The sequence below is a fragment of the Ascaphus truei genome, chromosome 5 (genome assembly GCF_040206685.1).
Source record: "Ascaphus truei isolate aAscTru1 chromosome 5, aAscTru1.hap1, whole genome shotgun sequence".
NCBI lineage: Eukaryota > Metazoa > Chordata > Amphibia > Anura > Ascaphidae > Ascaphus > Ascaphus truei.
The window spans coordinates 35,571,454-35,597,723 of NC_134487.1; the positions used below are offsets into that span (position 1 = coordinate 35,571,454).

Genomic DNA, 26,270 nt, shown 5'->3' on the forward strand with positions numbered 1-26,270 from the left:
TGGCGTTCTGAGCCCAGAACCCACCTCGCAGGGCTGCACGGCTTCAGCACTGTGTCCCGGACTATCAAACAGCTAATGGGGCAGGGTCCCTACCTAGGTCCTGTCCCTATAGCGCAACAATCTTTAAAGGTGGCTCAGGACCTAACTGGGGCCTTGGGGGCTGCTGGCCTAATGCAGTGGGTCACTGACCCCTGCACTCACCTCCTATCCCTAGCTCGTCCTGGTCCTGACTAACGTGCTTCCAAAACCCGCAAAATGTATCCATCTCCTCTAGCAGGGAGATGCTGCGGCCCTATTGGCTCCCTGGCGTCACGTGGGGTCCCCTAAGGCTCATGGGACTTGTAGTCCCTGCTTAGAGCCCTCTCCTCTTGGTGGTGTTTTGCGCGCTTGTACTGCGCATGCTCGAGCTAACAGGGGCCTCCCGTTGCATCGGTCCTCACTGCTCATGCGCAAGGCAACAGACATGGCGGCGCCCTGCAACGGGAGCCGCCGGGAGCACCCGACCACGCAACCACCGCCGCAACAGCTCCCCCAGCAATCACCCACACATGCTCCGATCGGCCCCCACTCCTGCGGGCAGTCGACGGGTCCGCCACTGTGCTCGGCGGCACCCGCGATCACCACCAAGGTGAGGGGGGGGCGACAGGCAGAGGGGGACCTGGCTACATATATATATATAGATAGATACAGATACCTCATAGAAGGTAAAAGGAAGGGTTCACAGTGTAGTTTAGGACCTACATTAATTTTGGTTATACCTTGACGTGGTATGCAGGCTTATGACGCTTTGGCCAAAAGGTTTAACTAAATAACCAAGTAAATATTATTATTATTGAAGTATTTAAACTTTATACTTATTACTTTATATGTTTTGTCAATTGGATGTAGCATTGGGCACCCCTGTCTTTTGAGATATATATATATATATATATATATATAACGGTAGTCAACTCAACAAGAGTAAACAAAGGAGAGCACTCAGTGATAGATGAAAAAATTTGTATTCAAAGTAGACAGCAGCACAAACAAGACCAACGTTTCGGTCCTCACAGGGACCTTCCTCAGGGTAGTGCTGTAGACTACTGGCCGTGGAAACCTTATATACGGCCTAAAACCCACACCTAAGTGACCATCAGCTACTCTGATTGGTTATGCAAAAATGACCCATGATCAACCCCTCATGATCTGCCGTCGCACTAAAGCTGTCATAGCCTTGGCAGGAAAAGCAATACAGGTATACCCCGCATTAACGTACGCAATGGGACCGGAGCATGTATGTAAAGTGAAAATGTACTTAAAGTGAAGCACTACCTTTTCACACTTATCGATGCATGTACTGTACTGCAATCATTATATACGTGCATAACTGATGTAAATAACGCATTTGTAACAGGCTCTATAGTCTCCCTGCTTGCGCACAGCTTCGGTACAGGTAGGGAGCCGGTATTGCTGTTCAGGACGTGATGACAGGCGCATACGTGAGCTGCCGTTTGCCTATTAGGCGATATGTACTTACTCGCGAGTGTACTTACAGTGAGTGTACTTAAAGCGGGGTATGCCTGTAGAGAACTGAACAAGTAAACAGAGCTATATCAGTCCACATGTAGGGAATTTGCATCCCTGGTAGCCATGGTGACTAGTTCCTGGTAACAGCGACGCCGTCCTGCAAGACAGGGGAATTCATAGCGCTCCCCAATGCGCATGTGCAGTCTCCTCGGAGTCAGTATAAGCACCACAACAAATCTGGTAATGAGAAAGTTATCATAGGATCCTTTATCTTTAGCATAAATTCTGCCACAAGCAGTCATTAACGCAGCATATCAGGAACAGTCCAAGAATGGCAAGGCTGATGCTCTTGTGTATGGAGTCACGGGGAAAAGATCTACAAGGGAATCCTAAAAATAAACAGTGGGGAATAATCGTGAATGAAGGGTGTAGGGAATAAAAACAAAATTACACAGTGTAGCTTAATACATTGGGGCAATTGAGGCAAACTGACTAGTAAAGGAGTAGGCTTATATACAATGTATGGCAATAATAGTCAAATACTCATAATGAGTGATAAATGCATAATAAATATACGGCAACTAGGATAGCAGAAATGGCCAGAACGTCAGGAAGCAAAGAGGAGAAGTGGGGGAAAAGGGATGGAAAGAAGAAGAGGGGGAGAAAGAGGGGGCGGGGGAAGGGGTAGGGAGGGGAAGGGGAGAAAAGGGAAGGAAGGAAAGGGAGGTACAGACATGCATAATGTTAAGGACTCTAGGGATAATGTGAACCATATCTTAGATATTCAAAAAGGGGATAAATCAAAGAAAACAACCCAGTTTGAAGTCCTCATTCAAGCCCATTGGGGCCATGGTGTTTAACTCAAAGATAAGCCTTGATTCCAACTGAAGCAGCAGTCTCCCCCTATCTCCACCCTGTGCTGATACATGGGCTTGTAGTATGGGCATGCAGCGCATCGTGGCGAGACCATGTTTGAATTTTTTTAAATGTCTTGCAACTGGTTGGAGCTTATGGTCATCAATGTTGCTGGATTCCAACAGTGCCTTCCTGATAGTGGATCTGTGCAAGCAAATCCTTTCCTTAAGCATGCGAGTGGTCTTCCCCACATAGTACAGGCCGCATGGGCAACGAATAAAGTAAACCACATAGCGGCTTTCACAATTAAGGAAGTCTTTGATTTTGGTGGCTTTCCCACTATGTGGGTGTGCATAAATTTTGCCAAGAATCATGTGCTGGCAATTTGTGCAACTATGGCACTTGTACACCCCAGGGGTCCTGTGGGATACAGTGACAAAATATACCAGTACCACCAACTGGCTCACCAGGACCCCTGGGGTGTACAAGTGCCATGGTTGCACAAATTGTTTTCTATTTTATCCCTATGGGACATGCACCGCAACTATTGTTTTGTATTTGGAGTATATATATATATATATATATATATATCTATATATATATATCTATATATATATAGATATATATATATATAGATATATATATATATACACACATAAACATACACGTACATATACAACAAAATAAACCAGCACTCAGATAAAGAAAGAGTGAATAAATAATAAATGTGGATGTAGCCAGGTCCTCCGGTACCACCCCTTCTTACCCTGGTGCTAGTGGGAGCTGCCGGGCGTCCGTGGCGCCGGGGATTCCCGGAGGTATTGGCTCAGGGCGCCGCCATGTTATGCGCGATTCGCGCATGTGCAGTAGCGCGATAGTTGCGGCGGCCCCTACAGATAGAGATGCGCAGTGATACAGGAGAGGCGGCCATTTTATATAGGAGCATCCCTAGCGGCAGCCATTACCAGGGAAGGCTCTGTGTGGGACTAAAAGTTCCATGAGTCTCAGGGACTTGGGATACCAGGTGGTCACAGCAGCCAATGGGGTTGTCAGCTCTCTGCTCTCTGATTCTGAAACATTCCGCGCGCTGGAGAAAACAGGCAGTTGGTAACAGTTGGTGCTGGGAGGCAAGGGGAGAGGAGGTGCGTAGTACAGGGGGTCAGTGACCCACTGCATAGGCCAGAATATTCCCCTAGGCCCCAGCGCAGGCCCTGAGTCACCACCAGCTTGTGGTACTGCAGGGAACAGCCCTAGATAGGGACTTTACCATTTACTGATAGTAGCAGTCAGGGACACAGCATCTTCCTGAGCTACAAGGTGATATGTAGTTTGGGATCAGACTGCATTGCAGAGTTAAGCCTCGTGAGAGACCTCCCTGACAGTGAGGAACTACTCGTGAGAGACAACGCTGGATCTGCGGATCCTTTTTGAAGTATCAGCAACCAGGTGCTGGAGCGCCCGGCAGGTATTATTATAAAGTGACAGGCAAATATATCAAAAAGTGGCGCTCCAAAATTATAAACACAGATGTGAAAAAATGTGATACTTATACAAACATGAATTAATGCTGCTTAACCCAGTGTGGGGTCGTTCTCTCGATCCCGTGGACAGTGAAGAAGTGAAGATCATCAGGAAGCGCAATGTCATGTAAAAAACAGAAGAAAATTCCCTGATGGTGCAGTATTGTGATTGATATGTGATAAATATCAAGGTGCAGTGTGCTGGATACTCACAAGTGTAGAGTGAGCAATGTTCCCATAAAGGTTTCTTTATGTGTGTCAGCCCGTTGGACCGTCAGACAGGTAAGTGGAATGGTAAGTGCTGGAGACCTTAAGTGAATAATAAAACGGACATAGTGCAGACTGTACAAAATATCTTTAAAAGTAAGTATATGTGCAATACACTCACATGGTTTCTAAAGGTAACAAGCGTTTAGATCACACAGGTTGGATCTCAGCAATGAATGAGCTGTTCTCTGTCCCCCCTCTGCCTCGGCAGGCGTGCGTGTCACTGATGCGTCTCACCCTAACCGGAAACCGGAAGTGACGTCATCTGCTCTGGGGGACGCCGATCCTGTGGGAGTTTTTCTCATCAGCCTCACTCTACGCGTTTCTCCGTATTGCGGTTTCTTCAGGAGTGTATGGCTGACATGCTCTAGGAGGATTTTATACGCTATGCTCAGATCCCATTGGTGGGCAATTAAGTATGGTAATCCAAATCACTAATTAGGGCAGGGATTACAGGTGTAAACAGGCAATATTTGTACAACTCATATCAATTATGAGTATAAACAGACATAAAAGTTATAAGACTCATATCATACATATATGAGTCTTCCAAAAGAATTTTAATAAAATGAACTTAAAATTAACGATATACACATATTAGTTAAAATGGTTAAAATAATTAAAATAAATTAAATTAACCGCTACAACATGATTAACCCCTAAATAAACTGAGCTAGTCATATAATAGCAGACATGGTGATGTAGTTTATCTAGTGGAGAAAAGACAGGCATGTTAGAATCATTCACAGAAAAGGTTTTATGTCGAACTCAAGATTTAAACCTTGGGGGGAAATGGTTTTTAGCTCGAATATCCAGAATGATTCCCTCTTGATTAAATTTAAGTCTCTATTGCCCCCCCTCCAATGGGGCAAAACTTGCTCTATGGCTTTGAATGAGAAGCTGGCAGGATTGGAGCTATGTGTCAATAAAAAATGGTTCGAAACACTGTGGGTTGTGAGTTTGCGTTTTATATTACCCAGATGTTCTAATATGCGCGTTCTAAGCGGGCGTATGGTCTTCCCAATGTATTGTAAGCCACACTCACATTCCGCAAGGTAAATGACATGACTGGATCTACAGTTCAAATGCTGTTTAATTTTATAAGATTTCTGTGTTACATTAGATTTGAAACTGTATACTTCTTTAGAGCTATGCTGGCAAGCAGTGCACATTTTACATTCATAAAATCCTTTGGGGGGATCTAGCCAAGTGTGCTTTTTGGCAATTGTATTTCTCAGTGCACTCGGGGACAGGAAGTTTTTAATATTAGGTGCTCTCCTATAAACCATTTTTACTCTGTCCGCCAAATGTTCCCCCAAAATTGGGTCATTTCTGAGTACCGGCCAGTGGTTATTAAGGATTCTATTAATCTTACTGGCATCCTTATTGAATTGTGTGATAAAAGGCACTTGTATAGTGTCCATCTCTACAGTTAATTTTGGGGCAGGTGTGAGCATGGATTCTCTTGGGGTACTCTTAGTTCTAGCTAATGCTCTATCTATTACATCCCTCTTGTAGTTTCTCTCTCTAAACCTTTTAGTTAAAACTGTGGATTGCTCCTCAAAAACATGGTTATCTGTGCAATTACGCTTTAATCTGCGGTACTGCCCATATGGGATGTTTCCAATCCACTTATTGAGGTGGCAGCTTGATTGTAAAATGTAATTATTTGCGTCCACCTCTTTAAAATGGTTTTTGGTCTTAATAAGGCCATTTTCCAGATAAATGCAAAGGTCTAGAAAGTTGATAGAGGTGCTACTGACTATAGATGTAAATCTCAGATTGTACTCATTGTCATCCAAATACAAGAGGAACACATCTAGATCTTTCACAGTACCCTTCCATACAAAGCACCTCTGGCAAACCCAAAAACAAAAGACGCATGTCAGAGGGAGACGAGGGGGCAGAGCACGGAAAAACAAGAAAGTTAAATTAGATTCTAAAAATATTTTTAATCTCAGTTGTAAAAATCTCACAGAATCCCAGAGAGGAGTAATTAGTAAAGGCCTTACCTTTGCACCAACTGTTGGACCAAATAAATTTGGTCTATACTTAGATGCTCACAGATTTATAAGGTCACTAACCCTTAAGAGGTTCTATTTGAATAAAGATGTTGAAATTAAAAACTGGACTGACACCAAAATAAATAAAGTTGCAGATGTATCCACATTGGACACCGATACAGTGGACTGTGTCCACTCTAAATTTAAACCCAAAAGTCATTTTTTCCCAAAGTTTGCAAAAGGCAACCACTTGGAAGTATTTTTCCAATTAATCACCAAGGATCTAGAAGCCCTTTCTAATAATAATAAGAAGTACCATTCGAATCTAACAAAATCTGAAAAATTGGCACTAGAAGAACTATCAGCAGACAAAACTATTGTAATAAAACCAGCGGACAAGGGAGGGGGAGTAGTGATATTAGATCACGACTACTATATGTCTGAAGCAAATAAGATACTGGGTGATACAGGTACATACCAGAAACTTACATCTAACCCTTCTTCCATGTATAAAAAAGAACTACAAACTCTTTTGGGAAATGGAAGAGAACGGGGAATATTGGAGGAACATGAATTAAAGTTCTTAAATGTAGAGGATCCGATATTCCCCGTTTTCTACTTCCTACCTAAGATACATAAAAACCGCACTCATCCGCCAGGACGGCCTATAATATCTGGCATTGGGTCACTAACGGCTAACCTGTCAGAGTTTGTGGATAGTTATTTACAGGGAATAGTCAAAAAGCAAAAATCTTATTTGAAAGATACGAATGACGTAATCCTGATGCTGAGAGAGATAGAATGGCAGGATAACTTCTTATTGGTGACAGCAGATGTGACGGCTCTTTACACATCCATTAGACATGTAGATGGATGTAGAGCCGCCAGACATTTTTTGGAAAAGGAAGGGATTTTGCCCACAATACAAGTAGACTTTTTGGTGGAATGCATTAAGTTTGTCCTAAGCAAGAACTTCTTTTGGTTCAACGAGGTTTTTTATTTGCAACTCTGTGGGACCGCCATGGGGACCAAATTTGCGCCCAGCTATGCTAATCTATTGATGGCCATGTGGGAGGACCAATATATATGGTCTTGGCCTGGGCTGGACGCAAATTTGGTCACATGGCGGAGGTACATAGATGATATTATCTTTGTATGGAAGGGTACTGTGAAAGATCTAGATGTGTTCCTCTTGTATTTGGATGACAATGAGTACAATCTGAGATTTACATCTATAGTCAGTAGCACCTCTATCAACTTTCTAGACCTTTGCATTTATCTGGAAAATGGCCTTATTAAGACCAAAAACCATTTTAAAGAGGTGGACGCAAATAATTACATTTTACAATCAAGCTGCCACCTCAATAAGTGGATTGGAAACATCCCATATGGGCAGTACCGCAGATTAAAGCGTAATTGCACAGATAACCATGTTTTTGAGGAGCAATCCACAGTTTTAACTAAAAGGTTTAGAGAGAGAAACTACAAGAGGGATGTAATAGATAGAGCATTAGCTAGAACTAAGAGTACCCCAAGAGAATCCATGCTCACACCTGCCCCAAAATTAACTGTAGAGATGGACACTATACAAGTGCCTTTTATCACACAATTCAATAAGGATGCCAGTAAGATTAATAGAATCCTTAATAACCACTGGCCGGTACTCAGAAATGACCCAATTTTGGGGGAACATTTGGCGGACAGAGTAAAAATGGTTTATAGGAGAGCACCTAATATTAAAAACTTCCTGTCCCCGAGTGCACTGAGAAATACAATTGCCAAAAAGCACACTTGGCTAGATCCCCCCAAAGGATTTTATGAATGTAAAATGTGCACTGCTTGCCAGCATAGCTCTAAAGAAGTATACAGTTTCAAATCTAATGTAACACAGAAATCTTATAAAATTAAACAGCATTTGAACTGTAGATCCAGTCATGTCATTTACCTTGCGGAATGTGAGTGTGGCTTACAATACATTGGGAAGACCATACGCCCGCTTAGAACGCGCATATTAGAACATCTGGGTAATATAAAACGCAAACTCACAACCCACAGTGTTTCGAACCATTTTTTATTGACACATAGCTCCAATCCTGCCAGCTTCTCATTCAAAGCCATAGAGCAAGTTTTGCCCCATTGGAGGGGGGGCAATAGAGACTTAAATTTAATCAAGAGGGAATCATTCTGGATATTCGAGCTAAAAACCATTTCCCCCCAAGGTTTAAATCTTGAGTTCGACATAAAACCTTTTCTGTGAATGATTCTAACATGCCTGTCTTTTCTCCACTAGATAAACTACATCACCATGTCTGCTATTATATGACTAGCTCAGTTTATTTAGGGGTTAATCATGTTGTAGCGGTTAATTTAATTTATTTTAATTATTTTAACCATTTTAACTAATATGTGTATATCGTTAATTTTAAGTTCATTTTATTAAAATTCTTTTGGAAGACTCATATATGTATGATATGAGTCTTATAACTTTTATGTCTGTTTATACTCATAATTGATATGAGTTGTACAAATATTGCCTGTTTACACCTGTAATCCCTGCCCTAATTAGTGATTTGGATTACCATACTTAATTGCCCACCAATGGGATCTGAGCATAGCGTATAAAATCCTCCTAGAGCATGTCAGCCATACACTCCTGAAGAAACCGCAATACGGAGAAACGCGTAGAGTGAGGCTGATGAGAAAAACTCCCACAGGATCGGCGTCCCCCAGAGCAGATGACGTCACTTCCGGTTTCCGGTTAGGGTGAGACGCATCAGTGACACGCACGCCTGCCGAGGCAGAGGGGGGACAGAGAACAGCTCATTCATTGCTGAGATCCAACCTGTGTGATCTAAACGCTTGTTACCTTTAGAAACCATGTGAGTGTATTGCACATATACTTACTTTTAAAGATATTTTGTACAGTCTGCACTATGTCCGTTTTATTATTCACTTAAGGTCTCCAGCACTTACCATTCCACTTACCTGTCTGACGGTCCAACGGGCTGACACACATAAAGAAACCTTTATGGGAACATTGCTCACTCTACACTTGTGAGTATCCAGCACACTGCACCTTGATATTTATCACATATCAATCACAATACTGCACCATCAGGGAATTTTCTTCTGTTTTTTACATGACATTGCGCTTCCTGATGATCTTCACTTCTTCATTATTATAAAGTGAACCAACACCGGTACCTACAGGCGCTGATCCCGCCTTGGGGGGTGGATTTCTTGGGGACACTAAAGGTTAAGTGACCAAGGGATTGGTCCAGTACATTGGACACGGTGTGGGGTGCACACGGTGGTGGGAAGGGACACTTGCACAGTGTGTGCACTCTGAACTACTGGTATACAGCTATATCATTCTTATATGTGTATATGTCATTCAAGGTTATAACTGCCATATAAGTGTGTATGTTCGCTAATGTTATTTCATGCATATGTGTTATTAGGACCAAAGTATATATAGTAAACTGTTACATATACTTGTGGGTTGTTATTATTGTTCTTGTCCAGGGGAATCTCACATCTAGGGGATCCTGGGCAAGTGGAGGCGCTGCCATTTACTATTGTTGCCCCAAGCTCCCAGTTAGCGGAGGCTCAGATCTCGGTGAGCCAGCAGGTATATACAGCATCAGTAGCCTGTCTAGTCAGCAGGAAAGAGGGTTACATGTATAGATTTAAAGTGTAATAATAAATGAAATATATAAAATGAATCGCATATACTACAATCTAATGCTGCTCTAGGTGTGGATTAACCTAATCCATAATCAAGTGTACAAAAGAAAAAAATAGAGCGCAAAAGTGTGTAGAGGTATCAAATGTAAAACAATGTTATTAAAACAGGGCAAGCAAATACCCAGATATATTGATATACTGTATTACAAAGATAAAAAACAATTGTAAAATGCAATGTATACAATGTACAGGTATAAGAAACAAATGTTGCCAACCATATGCTGTAATTCAGTGAAGAGAGTAGATGTTTGCTGAGGCATACGGTGATACATAGCAGTTGATTTAATAAGAGAGGTGGCAGATAAATGTTCAGGTACATACTGCACCGACACACTTTATTCGAGCAAATACCCAGTATGTACCTGGCAGATACCTGGAATGCGCCGCTCCTCACCTCTGACAAACCCCGTTGCATTTGCCTTCCCAGCCTGGGTTCATGCCTGGCTGACGGGCGGCTGATCTGTTAAATGATAATGATTAGGATTTAATAGGCTGCAATGCTTCGCGTGTCTACCAGATGGCATAAATTCATGAATTGTAATGCAGTATATATATATATACTGTGCAGTATTTCAGCCAGCGGGAATAAAATGCTTCAATCCCTGCTTGGGAAATAACCCAATGCACTCGGGCAGAAAACAGTCACAAACCTCAATACACCCGGGTATACCCGAATTCGTGGTACTAGCCGAGCTCGAATAAAGTGTGTCGCCAGTGTACCACAAAGTCCAAAACACTAATGTGAGTGAGGAATATGATATAACAATCCTGTGACTCCGGAATGGGTAAAAGTGAACAAGTGTGGGCTCAATTCATTCGCACAATTCCCAACAAGGAATCGGTATAGTATAAGACTGCAGGTCCCCGTTAGCTAAGTCTCCAAACTGCAGCACAGAGAGACACACAGTATGCATGCTGATCCGGGGGAAAAGCAAGTAAATTTGGTGAGCTGATGGTATTTAAAGGAGGGAGTGGTGTAGCTGTTCCGACGGCCCATCGACGTAATCACACTGCACCTGGCACTGCTAGATGGATCAAATGCCCAGGAGTGCCACAATCACAGAGTTCGTCACTTCTCAAATCCTTAGCTGGATAACTGTGGACGTATCACTGAACCTTTTAGGCTCACTTCTCTTTGCCTTCAGCTCCTTCAATGGGGAATCCTCTCACACAGCTAACCGGCACTAATGTGATGACGTGTACCCTATGTCGTTTCGTCAGATGCACTGACTTCATCAAGGGTCTGACTGATGAAGTCAGTGTAGGCTCTCCAGGACTCTCCAGCCTTTTGCCTTGAATCTCCTTTTCTCATGTAGTACCATATTCAGTATCTTTACTTTAAGATTTCTATTTTTTGCCCTTTCCAAAGCGGGTTTTATTTGTAAAATCTCATGCTTTGTTCAGGAGATGTGTTTGAAATATGAAGTGTCCTGGAGGTTAAAATGAAACTCTTCCCAAAGCCCATTGCAGGCAGGACATGGTCAGGGGGGCAAGATTGTAACAACTTTGAGAGAAAGAGAGGCTCAATTCCTGGTGTCTGCTCCTTGCAACCTTGGGCATAGATTGTTAACTCATCCAAACATAGATTGTAAAATGCCTATGTGCTGCCTACAGTGCACAATACCAGCGGTGCAGAAAGTGGGGCGGGAGATTTTTCTGGGGGGGGGGGGCGCAGGCGGTTGCAGAGGTCCCGTGCTCTTCCCCCAGGCATTTAGATTAAATGCCTGGAGATCGCGTGAGGCCTCTGCAACACTATACTTACCGTGACTCTGCCGGCGTCACGTGTGTCCATGGCAACGCAGCGTCAAATGACGCTGCGGGGTCGTGTGATATGATGTCACACGTATCAAATGACGCTGCGGGTCACGTGACGTCACATGACCCTCGCCGCATTAAGGTAAGTGAGCGGGTACGAGCACCAGCGGAAGAAAGGCAGGGGGGCGCAGCTGCAAACGTTTGCGCTCCCCTGCGCCATACTGTAATTGCGAAGCGCTCTGAGTCCCACTGGGAGAAAAGTGCTACAGTACATGAAATAAAATTATTATTATTCATTTGGGGACTTAAACTCATATAGGCTTCTGAAGGAGATTGCTGCTTCAACTGTTGCAATGCTGGCCAAAAAAAACAGCATCAGATTTACCAACAAAAACCAAACCCAAGTGGAAGCAGCAGCATATTTACCTACATTGCAACAAGGAAACAAATAAAGTAGAGCGTGTGTTGTACAATCGCTGCGTTCATCCCATGGGGGGGGGGGGCACCTATAGCTAAACAGCTTGTTTATACAGCAGTGGGGTGGGTTTTCCAGGTCATTTTTGAAAGAGAACTGCAGAGGTCTTTTTCGGGTTCCCTGTAGATCGGTGGCTGCAATTACACAGGAACAATCTATTCTGCTTTCCAATGTATCACATTTCAAGTGTCAATATGAACTGCTGCTTGGAGAAACTTAACACGACCAGTAATACTCCTGGCGAAGGGCATTGAAGACTCGGAGAAATCCGAGTGTTGCCTGCGTTTCATTTTGACAGAAGGCAGAGTTATTTGTAGGTCTTAAACATCAGTTAAAATCACTTAGTGCCGTAAAATGGAGATATGTGACAAAGCAATTACATTCTGAAGTATAAAGTGATACACACAGACTCGTATATCATCTGCCTGCAAATCATCTGTGTGCTTCTTTTGAAATATATCGGAGCTTGTTCATTCGCTGGTTTAACTCGAGCGTTTTCTCACTTCTCTTCAGGTACCACGCGACAACCTAAGGAGGGAGAGGTGCCCGGCGTGGACTACAACTTTATTACTGTGGAAGACTTTATGGAATTAGAGAAAAGTGGGGCTCTCTTAGAAAGTGGAACCTATGAAGGTGAGTGTTCCGTCTGCAGAGCTAGCGTGGCAGGCATGCTCCTTTATATAGCTGTAACCCCCTCCTCCCCCACCCGAAATATAGTTTTACTGTGTCCCAGGAGCGTTTTACTAACGTGAGGCACATTGCTGGGAAAGTAAGGGTGCTCAACTTCAGTCCTCAAGCTGCCCCATCAGGTCAGGTTGTCAGGCTATCCCAGCTTTAGCACAGGTGGCTCAGCCGAAGACTGAGCCTCTGATTGAGCCACCTGTGCTCAATCAGGGGCTGATTGAGCCACCTGTGCTGAAGCAGGGATATCCGGAAAACCAGACCTGTTGGGGGGAGTCTTGAGGACTGGAGTTGAGTACAACTGGTGTAAAGGCAGCAACATACCATTTTTAATTGCAGCTTTTTCCTTTCTTGTATTGAAACATACTGTATACTGATAAAAAAAGCACATCTAGTTCATTAATACTACAATTGACAAAAATGGTGAGGTTTATTTTCTATTTATGGGGTGCATCTAAGTACAACAGGCACACGGCACAATAGACACAGCTGCTGTGCCTTTTTTTCTGTAAATAAAATCACAGTAAGAAAGGAAGCGTGAGACGAGACACGAGCCACTCTGCTTTTCTCATTGATTTTGTACCTGCAGAATATTAAAAGAAGAGTCTAGTTTGCATATATAGTTTAAAAATAAATAAACAAACACTTATTATGGACAGTACAAGCCTGAAAATGGTGCTGCCTGTTGCTTTACCTTTAGATTTATACTAATGCAGTTGCTATTTAACCCTTTTGGCTACCAGAGGGCAATGAAGGAGTTAAAAAGATTGAACAAGCAAGTGGCAAATGTAACATCTTAATGCTAACTTTATTTCAAATAGTGCTTTTCTCCCAAGGAAAGGACTCAAAATACAGTATACTGTAGTGCGCGGTAAGCAGCACCTAAGATTTTTACCAACACTATGCAGTTAAGCTTACAATCTATGATTTGGGCACAGGGAGATAAAGTAACTTGCCCAAGGTCATAAGGATCCGACTCCAGCAATTGAACCAGGTTCCACAGTGTCTTTACTCACTGAGCTGCTCCTTCTCAACCCCTCTGTTGCCAGAGATGCCTTCAATATCTTAGCAGTAACGTTTATAATACAGTTGAACACAGCCCCGGGTAAACGCACCAAATCAGAAGTCAGAGTCATTGCTAAGAAAAGCCCCAGCCATGTAATCTAGCTGTCTAGCAGAAGAATACAATGAAATGAGGAATCTGCTTCCACTCAACAAACAACCGTAGGCAACTGCTGGGAAAGAATAGGCTTCTCACCAGCTGATCAGATGCCTTTCACAAGATAGCGAGCAGATCTGCTGTGCTAAGTCTGTGTATGTGACAGTGTTGAAATTCAATTTGAAAACATTGGAGTTATATCATACCCTCATATAAATAGATATCATTGTTGCATCAGGTCCCCAGGCCTACGTTCGATTCAAAAAGCAGCATTCAATTAAGGAAATAATACACCCCACGGCAATAACCTTTATTTTCCCTTGACTCCATATTAAGGAACCTAAAGATGTAGCAAACATTTTTGCACCTGTAATCGCACAATGAATGCGTTACCACTTACCGTTACCATCTTATTGTGCGATTTGCAGCAAATATTCAAATTTGATTTGCACGCCAAATCTCGCGATTTGGGGCCAGATCCCAGTTTACGGTTAATCTACGCTTCACTCCAGCAGATTTGCTAGTATTGCCTTGAGTTAAGTATTAAATGACATACTTTGTTAAATCAGGGATCATAATGTCACCTAAATCAGTAACATATGTTTGTTCCCCTGATGTCCACAAAGCTAATTATATGTAAAAACAATGGCCATTGTATATCTCCTTAGCATAGACTTAGGGCCTCATGCAGAGAGCAGCGCTATGAACAATCTCGCCATTTTCCGGCGAAAATCGCGCTAAAAACAGCCGAAAATAGCGAGTTTGGAAAAAAGCGCCATTTTTTTTTTCCAATTGAAAATCTCGCCGCGCGGCTGGCGAGAAACTACATCTCGCCAGTCTGAAAAATATCCAAATTCAGAAAGGCGCGCTCACCATCTAGCGGCTGTTTTTGGCGCGATTTTCGTCAATTTTCTCCGCCAACTAAAGTTGGCAAGAAGCCGGCTATAGGGAGAAAAAAAAAATGCGCGATTTTTTTTTCTCTCCCTTTCAGCTGCGCGAATCTCCTCCTTTACAATTCTCCACATGCAGTAATGCTAAAAATAGCGGATTTCGCCCATTTCTGCATATGGAGAATAAAACTCTCCATTAAAGCTACTTTTTCTGAAACTCTCCAATTTTTACATTCGCTGCTCTCTGCATGAGGCCCTTAATGTCATGTTATTGTCAGGTTTTCAGGATATCCCAGCTTCAGCACAGTTGGCTGAGCCTCTGAGCCATCTGTGCTGAAACAGGGACTAATTGAGCCACCTGTTCTGAAGCAGAGACTGAGCCACCTGTGCTGTAGCTGGTACTTATTGAGCCACCTGTGCTGAATCATGGATATCCTCAAAACCTGACCTGTTGGGGGGTCTTGAGGACTGGAGTTGAGCCCCCCCGGTGTAAAGTATTTTTCCTTTCTTCTATTGAAACATATACTGATAAAGGCACATCTAGTTCACCCGTTTCTTTGTATATTAATATGACAATTGACAACAATTGTGAGATTTACTTGTTGGTTTTACTTATATTCTATTTATGTGGAGCATCTAGGGTTACCACATTTAAGTTTGTATAATATGGGGACGCCAAAATCCATGATGAAAGTGTGACATCATTATGAGTGATGAATGATTTGCAACTGCTTCCAGCTGAATGGTTTCTCCCGCCGTCCGCTATATTCTTTGGTTTTTATCATCTCTGCTCTCGGCTGGGCGGAGAAAGATGCGCACTATGCAAACAAGTAGCAGTGGGAGAAAGAGTAACGCCTATAGGGGAGGGTGTCACGGTAATATAAGATGACCCGGCTTTATTATTTTAATGATTTAGTAAAGTGCGTCTATTCTGAAGCCAGCGTCACGTGTGATGTGTGAGTAGCCCCAGATAGTTCTAACTCAGCCCCCTTTCCAAATCACGCCAAGTCCTATAATATTTCCTTCACTTTATTGGAAAAGCAGCAGTGAATACAGGCTCTTGTGGATGTTGTGTAGTTGTGAGTTTGTAGTTAAGGGCAGGTAGAAAGAGATGGCCTTGCCATGGGAGTGTGACAGGAAGGTACTCACTCAGTCAAGTCAGGAATGGAAAAGAAAGAGACACAGGAATAGGGGCAGGCTAAACCAACTGTCAGCAGGGACAGAGGGGAATGGTAAAGTCCAATACCTAGGAGGACTGGAGATGTTGCCAGGGCAACCAGAGTACTGGCAGACTGGAAGGAAAAGGCAACATAGTGATACATCACACAGGCACAGTGTGTGTGTGTGAGGAACAAATATATGCAGCTGAACTTAAGGAGGTGACAAGCAGAAGGGTGGTCAAACAGAAATATGATTCTTGTTCCATGACAGTGTCTATCGGAAAAGGTAACTATTAAGTGCACTCAAATAGAAATCTATCAAATGTTATGACTGATTACATTGCAGTAATTTTAAGATGGGGCATGTCATGTCAAGGCACTAAAATATGGAACAATTATGCCGTAGACCTTTCTGGGACAGCGCGACAAGTCAATGAAACAAGGGACAATCCCATATATCTATAACGTCTGGCAACCCTAGGGGCCTCTAAATACAACAGGCAAAGGGCACAATAGACACATCTGCTGTGCCTTTTTTTCTGCACGTTAATAAAAATCCCAGTAGGAAGGGAAGCATGAGACATGAGACACAAGATGCTCTGCTTTTTTTAATACAGCCATGGCAAGCTCAAAACTGTAAACATGGCAGCCCAGTGTTATTGATGTGCACAACTTCAATATGCTCTTACAGATGTAGCCAGGCTAAGGTTCCGCACAAGGTGAGAGCTGCGGCCCGTCACTTTCTGCTTATGGGCTGCATGAGGCTGTGCTCCTTGCTGCCGGGAAATGCCGCGGTCAGTTGCCAGCAGTGTTCCCCTGGCTACATCCGTACAATTTACAAACAGTGTTTATTAAAAAATAACAGAGAGCAAGAGCACTTAATTTACTGTGTTTAGAATGCCGTTTGCCATTGATCCAGTAAATGAGGTGGGCTAAAGGTTTGTATATTCTGAATGGGATCATCGCTATTGATGATTTATCTACAACAGTGGTAGGCAACAGGGTCGCAGACAGATTTCCTGGGGCCCAGGACTAGAGTTTTGACACATCCCCCCCCCCCTCGATGTCTGCGGCCTTGCAAGCCTCCCCCTCCTCTATCACACCTCTATTCCCCCCCATCTCGCACCTCCTTGCAAGGCCCCTCCTCTATCTCCCCTCTCACATCTCCTCGCCGCATGTATCTGTCTTCCCCCCTCTGTCTCTCACTCTTGCATAGGCATTTGTGTCATGTTAATCTTCCCCCACTTAAGGCATTCCCAATCTCATTAACTGTTTGTGGGGGACTTTGAATAGCTGTTTGATTATATCCAGTGCCCCCTCCTTCAGGGACTTCACTGTAGCCATAAAGAACCTCACTCCACTGGTTTGTCTTTACTGGCATTGTCTTCTCGTGTTGATATACACATTAAAGGATATTCAGTTTCCACATATAGAAATATCCAATGTTTTATAGGGTTACCGTATGAGGTCTCATTTACATGTCACTCTTTGTGTATTCAGCCAGCCATTCTATTTTCTTCCATTATTGGATATAAGCCATGAAGCCCTAGTATATGTTGTTCTTTATTGTAAATGATTGTTATCTACTTTTTCTTTGGGTTTGATGGGGTACAGATTCTCCAATGTGCCATAGGGAGGAAACGCTAACACAAGCAGTATACAATGCAGTCAAAAGAATATCCAAAATAAGCATTTCGAGTCTGCGATTCAAGTGTAGTGTATTCACCAAACAAGAGAGGCATCCTAGAACAAAGATCGAAAACACCAACGCATCTAGGGTCCAGAAAGCATGAATATCATAAATAAGTATTCAATACACGTGGGTTTACTGTATCCAGAGTATACTGTAAATCCAGAAACATTCCATTTGCAGGAGACGTCTCCCCATATCACCACCTAGTGGATGTCTTGAAATCTGTTCAAATGGCATACTGTACATTTAAAGCTGGCGACATTATGCTTTGCCAGTAAAAAAAAATGTAGCCACTGGCAATTCTGTATGGCCATCTATATGCCATCCTGATGCTTGATTTACGAGCAGGTATTCTTTCGTTTGGCATGCGTTCCGTTTTCCCCACGTAATATAGCCCACATGGACATTTGATGATATATATAACGGATGAGGAATTGCAATTCATGCATTGCTTAATGTTATAAATCCTGCCCGTAAGTGTGTGTGATAAGGATTTTCCAAGAATCAAATCGTTACAAGTGACACATCCATAGCAATGGCAGCTCCCTTGCTTTGGTGGTGGATGAAATGGTCTACAGGGGGTGTATTTTTCTACAGGGTCTGCTCCTTATCATGTCCCTTATGTTCCTACCCCTTTTGTAAGCAAGCGTATGTCTATGGTTCATCAATTAGTTCAAAGGTACATCTGAGTCAAGGATGTTCCAGTTTTGTGTACCATATCTCTTATAAACTTCAAAGAAGTATTATGTTCACCAACCACTATACATCGGTCATTGGTAGTCTTGGTTTGTTAGGACATAATAGTATAGCTCTGTCTAATCTTAAAGTTCTCTCAATGTCTGAGCTTATATTTGAGGCTAAGTAGTCTCCTCTGTATGAACTTCTCCTCCATGTTTGTCATCTAAAACATTCATCACGGTCTTCAACAATCCGAATGACCCTGACGAATTGTGAAAAAGGCCAAACCCCTTTTGAGTGGCTACGAAAGGAAGCTTTTAGAGTGTAAAATTGTATTTCTATCAGTCAGTTTGACATAAAGGTTTGTACTAAATCTACCATTCACTTTACTAATGGTAAAGTCTAAATATTGAACAGATGTCTCATCAAAAACTACAGTGAATCTGACAGGTAGATCAAGAGAATTCAAACCATGTATACATTTTTCCAGTTCATCTTTTGAAGCTGTATATAAAAAAACAAATCATCTATGTATCTGTAATAACCTCTGATAAAGCCACGATATAGTATGTGTAATTGGTCAGAATGTGTACTTCCTTGTATGTATACATTCACATACAAGGGGGACACATTCAAAACCACATTCTGTTTTTTGTAAATAGAAGTAGTTCTCAAACTTAAAATAATTTTTATGTAGGATAAAATGTAGAAGTGCCATAAGGTAATCAACTGGAGGACTAGTGTAAAAGGGATTATCTGTAATTAACAGATGGGCCACCTCTATCCCCTCAGAATTAAGTATACAGGTGTACAATGAGGAGACATCCATTGAAACAAGTGTGCTCCACTCTGGCATTTCTCCCAATGTTTTCAACCTCAATAAAGTGTAGTGTACTTCAGATATCCTAGTAACCCCGCAATACATGGCTGAAGATTGTAATCAATAAACTGTTAAACCGACGGAACCCATAGCTGTAATTATCGGCCTAACTGGCAGATTTACCACAGATTTGTGGATTTTCAGTAGACAGTACAGGGCAGGACGGGTTTTCTTGAGTAAAAAATTCTGAACAGGACTCATCACAATATTCCTGGGTTTAAGTTTGTATAAATCTCAAAGCCGGAGGCTGCGATATAGCTACACAAAGCTCAATTTCAGTTTTAAAATGGGAGAGACGTTGCGTGGGTACACAAGAAAGGCCTTTCTGGAGGACCACATGTTCCGCTAGTGTCAATGTATATTTGGATAAATTAATACATGTCGTAATTACTGTTTTTTTGTACGGGGGCATTCTTTGTGACATGGTGTTTCCTGCCACTCCGCCTTGTCTTTTTCCTCGCCCCCTTCCCCTCTCTTATCCTAAAAAATGATTATATTGGGTCCTGGTTACTGACAGGGATCATAGCATGTGCGCTGTCGCTGACCTCTGAGTCAAGGATTATGGGACAGGACTGTTAACACCAACATTATCATTTGGTGTAATGCATAGATACTTGGCAAGACTTACAACATTATCATTTGGTGTAATGCATAGATACTCGGCAGGACTTACAACATTATCATTTGGTGTAACGCATAGATACTCGGCAGGACTTACAACATTATCATTTGGTGTAATGCATAGATACTCGGCAGGACTTACAACATTATCATTTGGTGTAATGCATAGATACTCGGCAGGACTTACAGAAGACTTCAGTGACTTTAGTCTTTAGTCTTGTTTCTCCAGTTTTCACCTTATGCATAAATGCTAGGAATATGCCAAAGCTATCATTTTATTATGGATTTGATCTCTTTCTGAACATGCCGTGGTAACCTGATATGATCAGAACAGCACGGGACTGAGACTGCATTGAGAGTTCTGGGTTTTAAATGTTTATTCTTTGGCAAATTACACTCAAATTAGTGATGGAGCACATTGCATGTTGAGTAATTATATGCACATTAATGCACCAAACACTGATGTCATATGCACAGATGTCTGCTAAGTGAAGGTGAAAGAAACGGCGCTAACTCTATTAGTGTACACTTAAACTTTATAGTGAATTTCTTGATAAAATCTACTGATTTTTCAACAATAATAATGTGCTCTAATAACGTGCAAATGATAATAAAAAGTTCAAACCCCCTGCTCAGACCCAGCTGGTAGGGACTGGTTTCACTAGTCCCACAAATCGTCACTTTCGTTGCAATCCAGGGGGAGCATGGAGGGAAATAGAACAAAAAGACAAAAAACAATCTAAGTGTAGACAGTTTCAAATTAGTGTAAAACTCTATATCTTGGATTGGCTCATATGTTGTGCCTACTTACAAGATGTAAGTTGTATTCAAGCGGTTTTGACACACAATGGTCTCTGCTAAGGATGTTTTTCTCCACTCTGTGATGCGGTCTCCAATTCTCAGCTCAGCAACCACGTGTATGTGAAAAAAATGATACCATAGTGCAGACCAGTACAATAATAAAACTAGACTTTATAAGGTTTAAAAATGGACACTTACAATAAAAACATATAGTTTAAGCATTTTTCACAATCATTGTGATCAGGGAGAGAAGAGTGTGTTAACTTCAGGCTCACCCGCCTCCTCCGATGTGACTTGGTGTATTTCGTCTCTCTCTGGGACTGTGTGTCTCCGGCGGTGGACTGCGTCCTTCCAGGCTGTATCCCCCCGTGGGCTATCAGACTCCCCTTCAGCTGTTGTTGCTCCAAGTGCAGTACTTGCGAACAACAGCTGAAGGGGAGTCTGATAGCCCACGGGGGGATACAGCCTGGAAGGACGCAGTCCACCGCCGGAGACACACAGTCCCAGAGAGAGACGAAATACACCAAGTCACATCGGAGGAGGCGGGTGAGCCTGAAGTTAACACACTCTTCTCTCCCTGATCACAATGATTGTGAAAAATGCTTAAACTATATGTTTTTATTGTAAGTGTCCATTTTTAAACCTTATAAAGTCTAGTTTTATTATTGTACTGGTCTGCACTATGGTATCATTTTTTTCACATACACGTGGTTGCTGAGCTGAGAATTGGAGACCGCATCACAGAGTGGAGAAAAACATCCTTAGCAGAGACCATTGTGTGTCAAAACCGCTTGAATACAACTTACATCTTGTAAGTAGGCACAACATATGAGCCAAGACAAGATATAGAGTTTTACACTAATTTGAAACTGTCTACACTTAGATTGTTTTTTGTCTTTTTGTTCTATTTCCCTCCATGCTCCCCCTGGATCGCAACGAATATGCACAGATGTCGGCATTCGTGCCTCTTTCTTGACACTGGGTACAAATAAGGGCCTTGATGGACTTTTGGATTTAGTCTTGAGAAACGTTCCAGGGGGAACCAAAACGTTGTTACTACTGTATGTATTAATATAGTTTACACTTTTCTCAGGGATGTCCTTACAGAGTCGATTTTTGTTTATTGAATAACTTTTTGGTTATTCCCCCTTGAATAAGGGGGCACCCCGCCCCTTCACCTGGTGCCTCCTGTTATGAGTGCCTCCACCTAACTGTGATATACACATACACACACAAAACAGCAGTATATACTGTAGCTGCAAAATACTCATATAATGTGGAATCTCCATAAGTAAACAAGATTACAGAGAGAACTCTCAGCATAGACGAAATATATTATTTGTAGAGGAAAACAAAGTAGTGAATGTACAATAACAAATGACTAATTCTGAGAAAACGGAGGAGGTGACAGAACTCAGGAAGGAAAATGATTGCAAACAGGGTTTAATTAGAGCAGATAAAAGCAATCCTGGGTAAACAGGATAACAGGCAAGGTAAATAAATAGGACTGGGAAACAGGGACATGCAGACAGGGACAAGGACATGGACAGGTTACAAGGACGTGGACTGACGAGCAAACAAAGTTGAAACATCTGGAAAGAGCAACTTTCTGGACTTTAAGTAGGGGACAAAGGAGGAAGTGGGTGAGTCCTAGGCTGCAATGCCGCTGGGAGTTGTAGTTCTTCAAAATACTGTATTCCTGTCTATACCCCGAAGCACAGGTATTACAGTACTGCCCCTCCTGGGGGCGCCTCCCGACACTTAAGGAGCTGGCTTGATTAGTGATCTTGGCGACTTGGAGTTGTTGGAGAAATGCCCCCGAGTAGTAGCAGAGTTAATAGCACCATAGGAAGACTCAGGTAATATCACAGGCATCATTAATTCGGAGGCCGAGACTTGTTGCTCAGCCTGTTGCATACACATAGATACCAGTTCGTGATGAGGTCTGAATACTTGAGCATGCAGAGTGGCAGCAAGGCTGGGGACACAGGCACAGGCTGAATAAATCCATCTGAAGGCTGATAGCTGGATGCAAATTTCTGCATTAGAGTACCAGAGTACGATGTAGGAAGCACGGAGGGTAGGTCAGAAACATACGGCAAATGTTTCATTGGACTGAGGGGACCCAATGAAAGGCGCAGATACAATCCTCTTGTCACAGTCAGTCTAGTTACACATTGCCACTTATCTGTGACAGACAAGGTGACAAAGTAGTTCTTTGCCGTTGGATTGGCCGTCAGTAGGAGGCCAGCACCCTTGGCCAGCTGGGTTTCGGAATGCATCCATACAGATGCCAGTGAATATTTGAGCAGTAACATTGTCTTTGGTGTGGGACCCTTGGAAACTGCCATAGATACATCAGACTGCAAGAATCGGTGTGCAGAAAACTTGTCTTTGCAGTGGGAGTCATATAATCAGCAGAGGATGCATCAGATTCTGACGGATAAATCAGAAAGAAGTGCGCTTGTCTTCACAGTGGGAGCATAGGAATTAGCAACGGGTACATCAGGCGCTGCAGGGAAATACAAGAGAGGTGCGTTTGTCTTTGAAGTAGGCACCAGCAAAGGGTACATCAGGCTCTGCAGAGGAATCAGTGAGCAGTAAATCTGTCTTTAAAGCGGGATCCTTTGAATCAGCAAGGATTATATCAGCTACTGCAGGAAAATCAGTGAGAGGTAAACCTGTCTTTGAAGCAGAAGTCTGAGTCAGTAATGGATACCTCAAACACTGTAGAAGAATTAGTGAGACAAACTGGTCTTTGGAGTGGGAGTCCCAGAATCATCAAGGGTTATATAAGGTACTATAGGGAAATAACAGAGGGAAATAATTGTTGATCTGGGAATCTTAGAGTCAGTAATAAGTACCTCAGACACTGCAGACAAATCAGTGATACTTAAACTTGTCTTTGAAATGGGAGTCCAAGAATCAGTGGTTATAACAGGCACTGCAGTGGGATCAGTAAAAAATACGCTAGTCTTTGAAATGGGAGCCTGAGAATCTGCAGTGGTTATATCAATTGCTGCAGGAAAGTCAATGAGAGGCAAACTTGCCTTTGAAGCGAAAGCCTAAGGTCAGGTCCCCTGTTGCCGCTGTGCCGCACGCTACAGGGCATGCTATGGCATGCGCACCCACACCAGATACACGCCTCTATCAGGCAGGCCCCAGTAGCTTCTTGTGTGGGCGCTAACGTATCGTGATGGCGCGTGCGCTGGCAGGGAAGACAATCATTTTGTCTTCCTGCACCGCGATCAGGTGGTCGGCGGGCAGCCAATGGAAGGGCAGATATGCCCTGTCATGGTTGCGCCCTCACCCCCATCAGGGCCGGGCCCCGCCCGCCCATCCCATTGCTCCCCTACAAACTGCAGATCGCTGCTTTTATCTGTGCACGCGCCACCAGCTCGCCAGGCGCACGTGCAGCAGTATACAGTGGGGCCGTAGCCTTAGAGTCAGCAAAGGGTACCTCAAATGCTGCAGAAGAATCCCTGATACGTAAACTTGTCTTTGGAGTGGGAGTCCCAGTATCATACAGGGTTAAACAAAGGACTGTATGGGAAATCCACGAGAGAAACACTGGTCTTAAACTTGGGAGTCTGGGAATCAGCAGTGGGTTTTTTCAATTGATGCCAGGGTAGCGACTGGAGCCGGTCTGCACAGGTACAGGAGCTCTCGGTAACCAGGCCACCAACCTCCCTCCGCCAGTTCATAAAAAGCAAAAATATGGCGTTTCAAACTCTGAGAACACTGCGGAGGTGACAGGACTCAGGAAAGAAAATGATTGTAAACAGAGTTTAATTGGACAGGTACGAGCAATCCTGGGTAAACAGGATAACAGGCAAGGTAAATAAACAGGACTGGGTAACAGGGGCATGGACTGGCGAACAAACAAAGTTGAAACGCCAGGAAGGAGCACCTTTCTGGACTTTAAATAGGGGACAAAGGAGGAAGTGGGCGAGTCCTAGGCTGCAATGCCTGTGGGAGTTGCAGTTCTATTGGGCTACGCCCGGGGGACAACTGCAGCATTGCAGCCAGAAAAGACTGTAATTCCTGGCTCATCGCCGATGCACAGGTATTACACTAATAGGAAGCTAATTTGTATCAAAAGGACCAAAATGTTGAATCACAGGAGCTGTTACACTGCTACATACAGCTCAACCCCCTTATAACGCTGTGCTTGGGGTTCAAAGAATCACATCGCGCTATAAGCGGATCGCGTTAGAAATAATGTACAATTGTATGCATTGTACAATAAAGTATTTAAGATACCAATAATCGTGTTGTAAAGTATTTATAAATACGAAAATTGGGAGCCACGCGTGCATCGCGTTATAAGCGGATTCGCGTTGTAACGGATCGCGTTATAATGGGGTTGAGCTGTATTATAAAGACTAAAAAAACCCTGTTATAAATGATATATGTGCATATCGAACACCGTGTATAACGCACACATGCATATTAAATGAATGCAGGTTCAGATCAGATGGCACCACAGTTTAGAGAGGTTTGAATGCGGATTTGAATCTGTCCTGCTTTCTATGACTACACATATAAATACAGATGTGGTTGCTGCATGCACTCATTGTTGTAGAGCATTTGCAAAGAATTGGTTTTCTTTGCAGGACTCGTGTGTGTTTCGGGAATAAGACAGACCACTATTGGCAATTTATAAGCATGGAATCTACATATCAGCTCTCTGCAGGGGGTAGAAATAAAGTGAATGGGGCACACATTGGGTGATACCTTCTGGTATGTACAGTATTGTGCTCCATACCGGTACATATAAGCCAGTTATTAGTAACCATTTAGCTCTCTTTTGAGATGATCATTTGGATTGTCACTAACGTTGGGTGGAATTTGTTCACCGGGTCCTTGCATTGATGCAGACAGAAAGTGGATGGGGCGCGTCTTTGTGCAGCCTCCCGGTATGAATCACATTGGATGAATGGGCACTGGATGCATTCCTATATGGATGCGTTATTGCCAAGTACTTATACTTTCCAATAAGCAGATAAATACACATTTGTAACCTTTTTGTGCATTGGCTGCTTGATATGCACCAGTGAGTTCTCCTGCCTCGTCCATGTACGACAGCTGATTTGGATAAATAATAGCACACCCGCTAGTTGCGACAAGCCTTAATAGAACGGGTCCCGGCATTTTTGCAGATCTAAAGTGGATGGTGCATGCCAGAGTGCAGCCTCCCGGTCTGGGTTAGAAAATATTTAGCAACTCCCTGCTTCGGTCAGCTGCATAATGCCGGCGTGCTTGTGAATACTGTCCTGCTGCTCTTCTTACACGGGGAACTTGCGCAGGAGTGCCCAACTACAGTCCCACAGGGCCACCAATAGGTCTGGTTTTATGGATATCCCTTAATGACCGAGCTACCGGTTGAGCCACCTGTGCTGAAGCAGGGATATCCGTAAAACCTGACCTGTTGGTAGGACTTGAGGACTGGAGTTGGCCGCCCCTGGTTAGCACAGGAGAGGAGCAGGGCAGTATTTATTAGTGTACTGTCATAAGGTAGCTGAGGCAGAGGGGGATGCGCTAGGATCCACGCCAGCAACACCGCTGATCCCTCTGCA

At 43.1% G+C, this 26,270-nt stretch overlaps 1 protein-coding gene across 16 annotated transcripts in view; it reads left to right on the forward strand.

The window, feature by feature from the left end:
* MAGI2 (membrane associated guanylate kinase, WW and PDZ domain containing 2) overlaps positions 1 to 26,270 on the forward strand; it is a 1,068,715-nt gene that overhangs the window by 592,006 nt on the left and 450,439 nt on the right. For all 16 annotated transcript variants that reach the window (XM_075599598.1, XM_075599601.1, XM_075599590.1 and 13 more), the window contains one exon: positions 12,642 to 12,761. In XM_075599598.1, the coding sequence (XP_075455713.1) occupies positions 12,642 to 12,761 (120 nt within the window). The remainder of the gene's footprint in view (positions 1 to 12,641; positions 12,762 to 26,270) is intronic.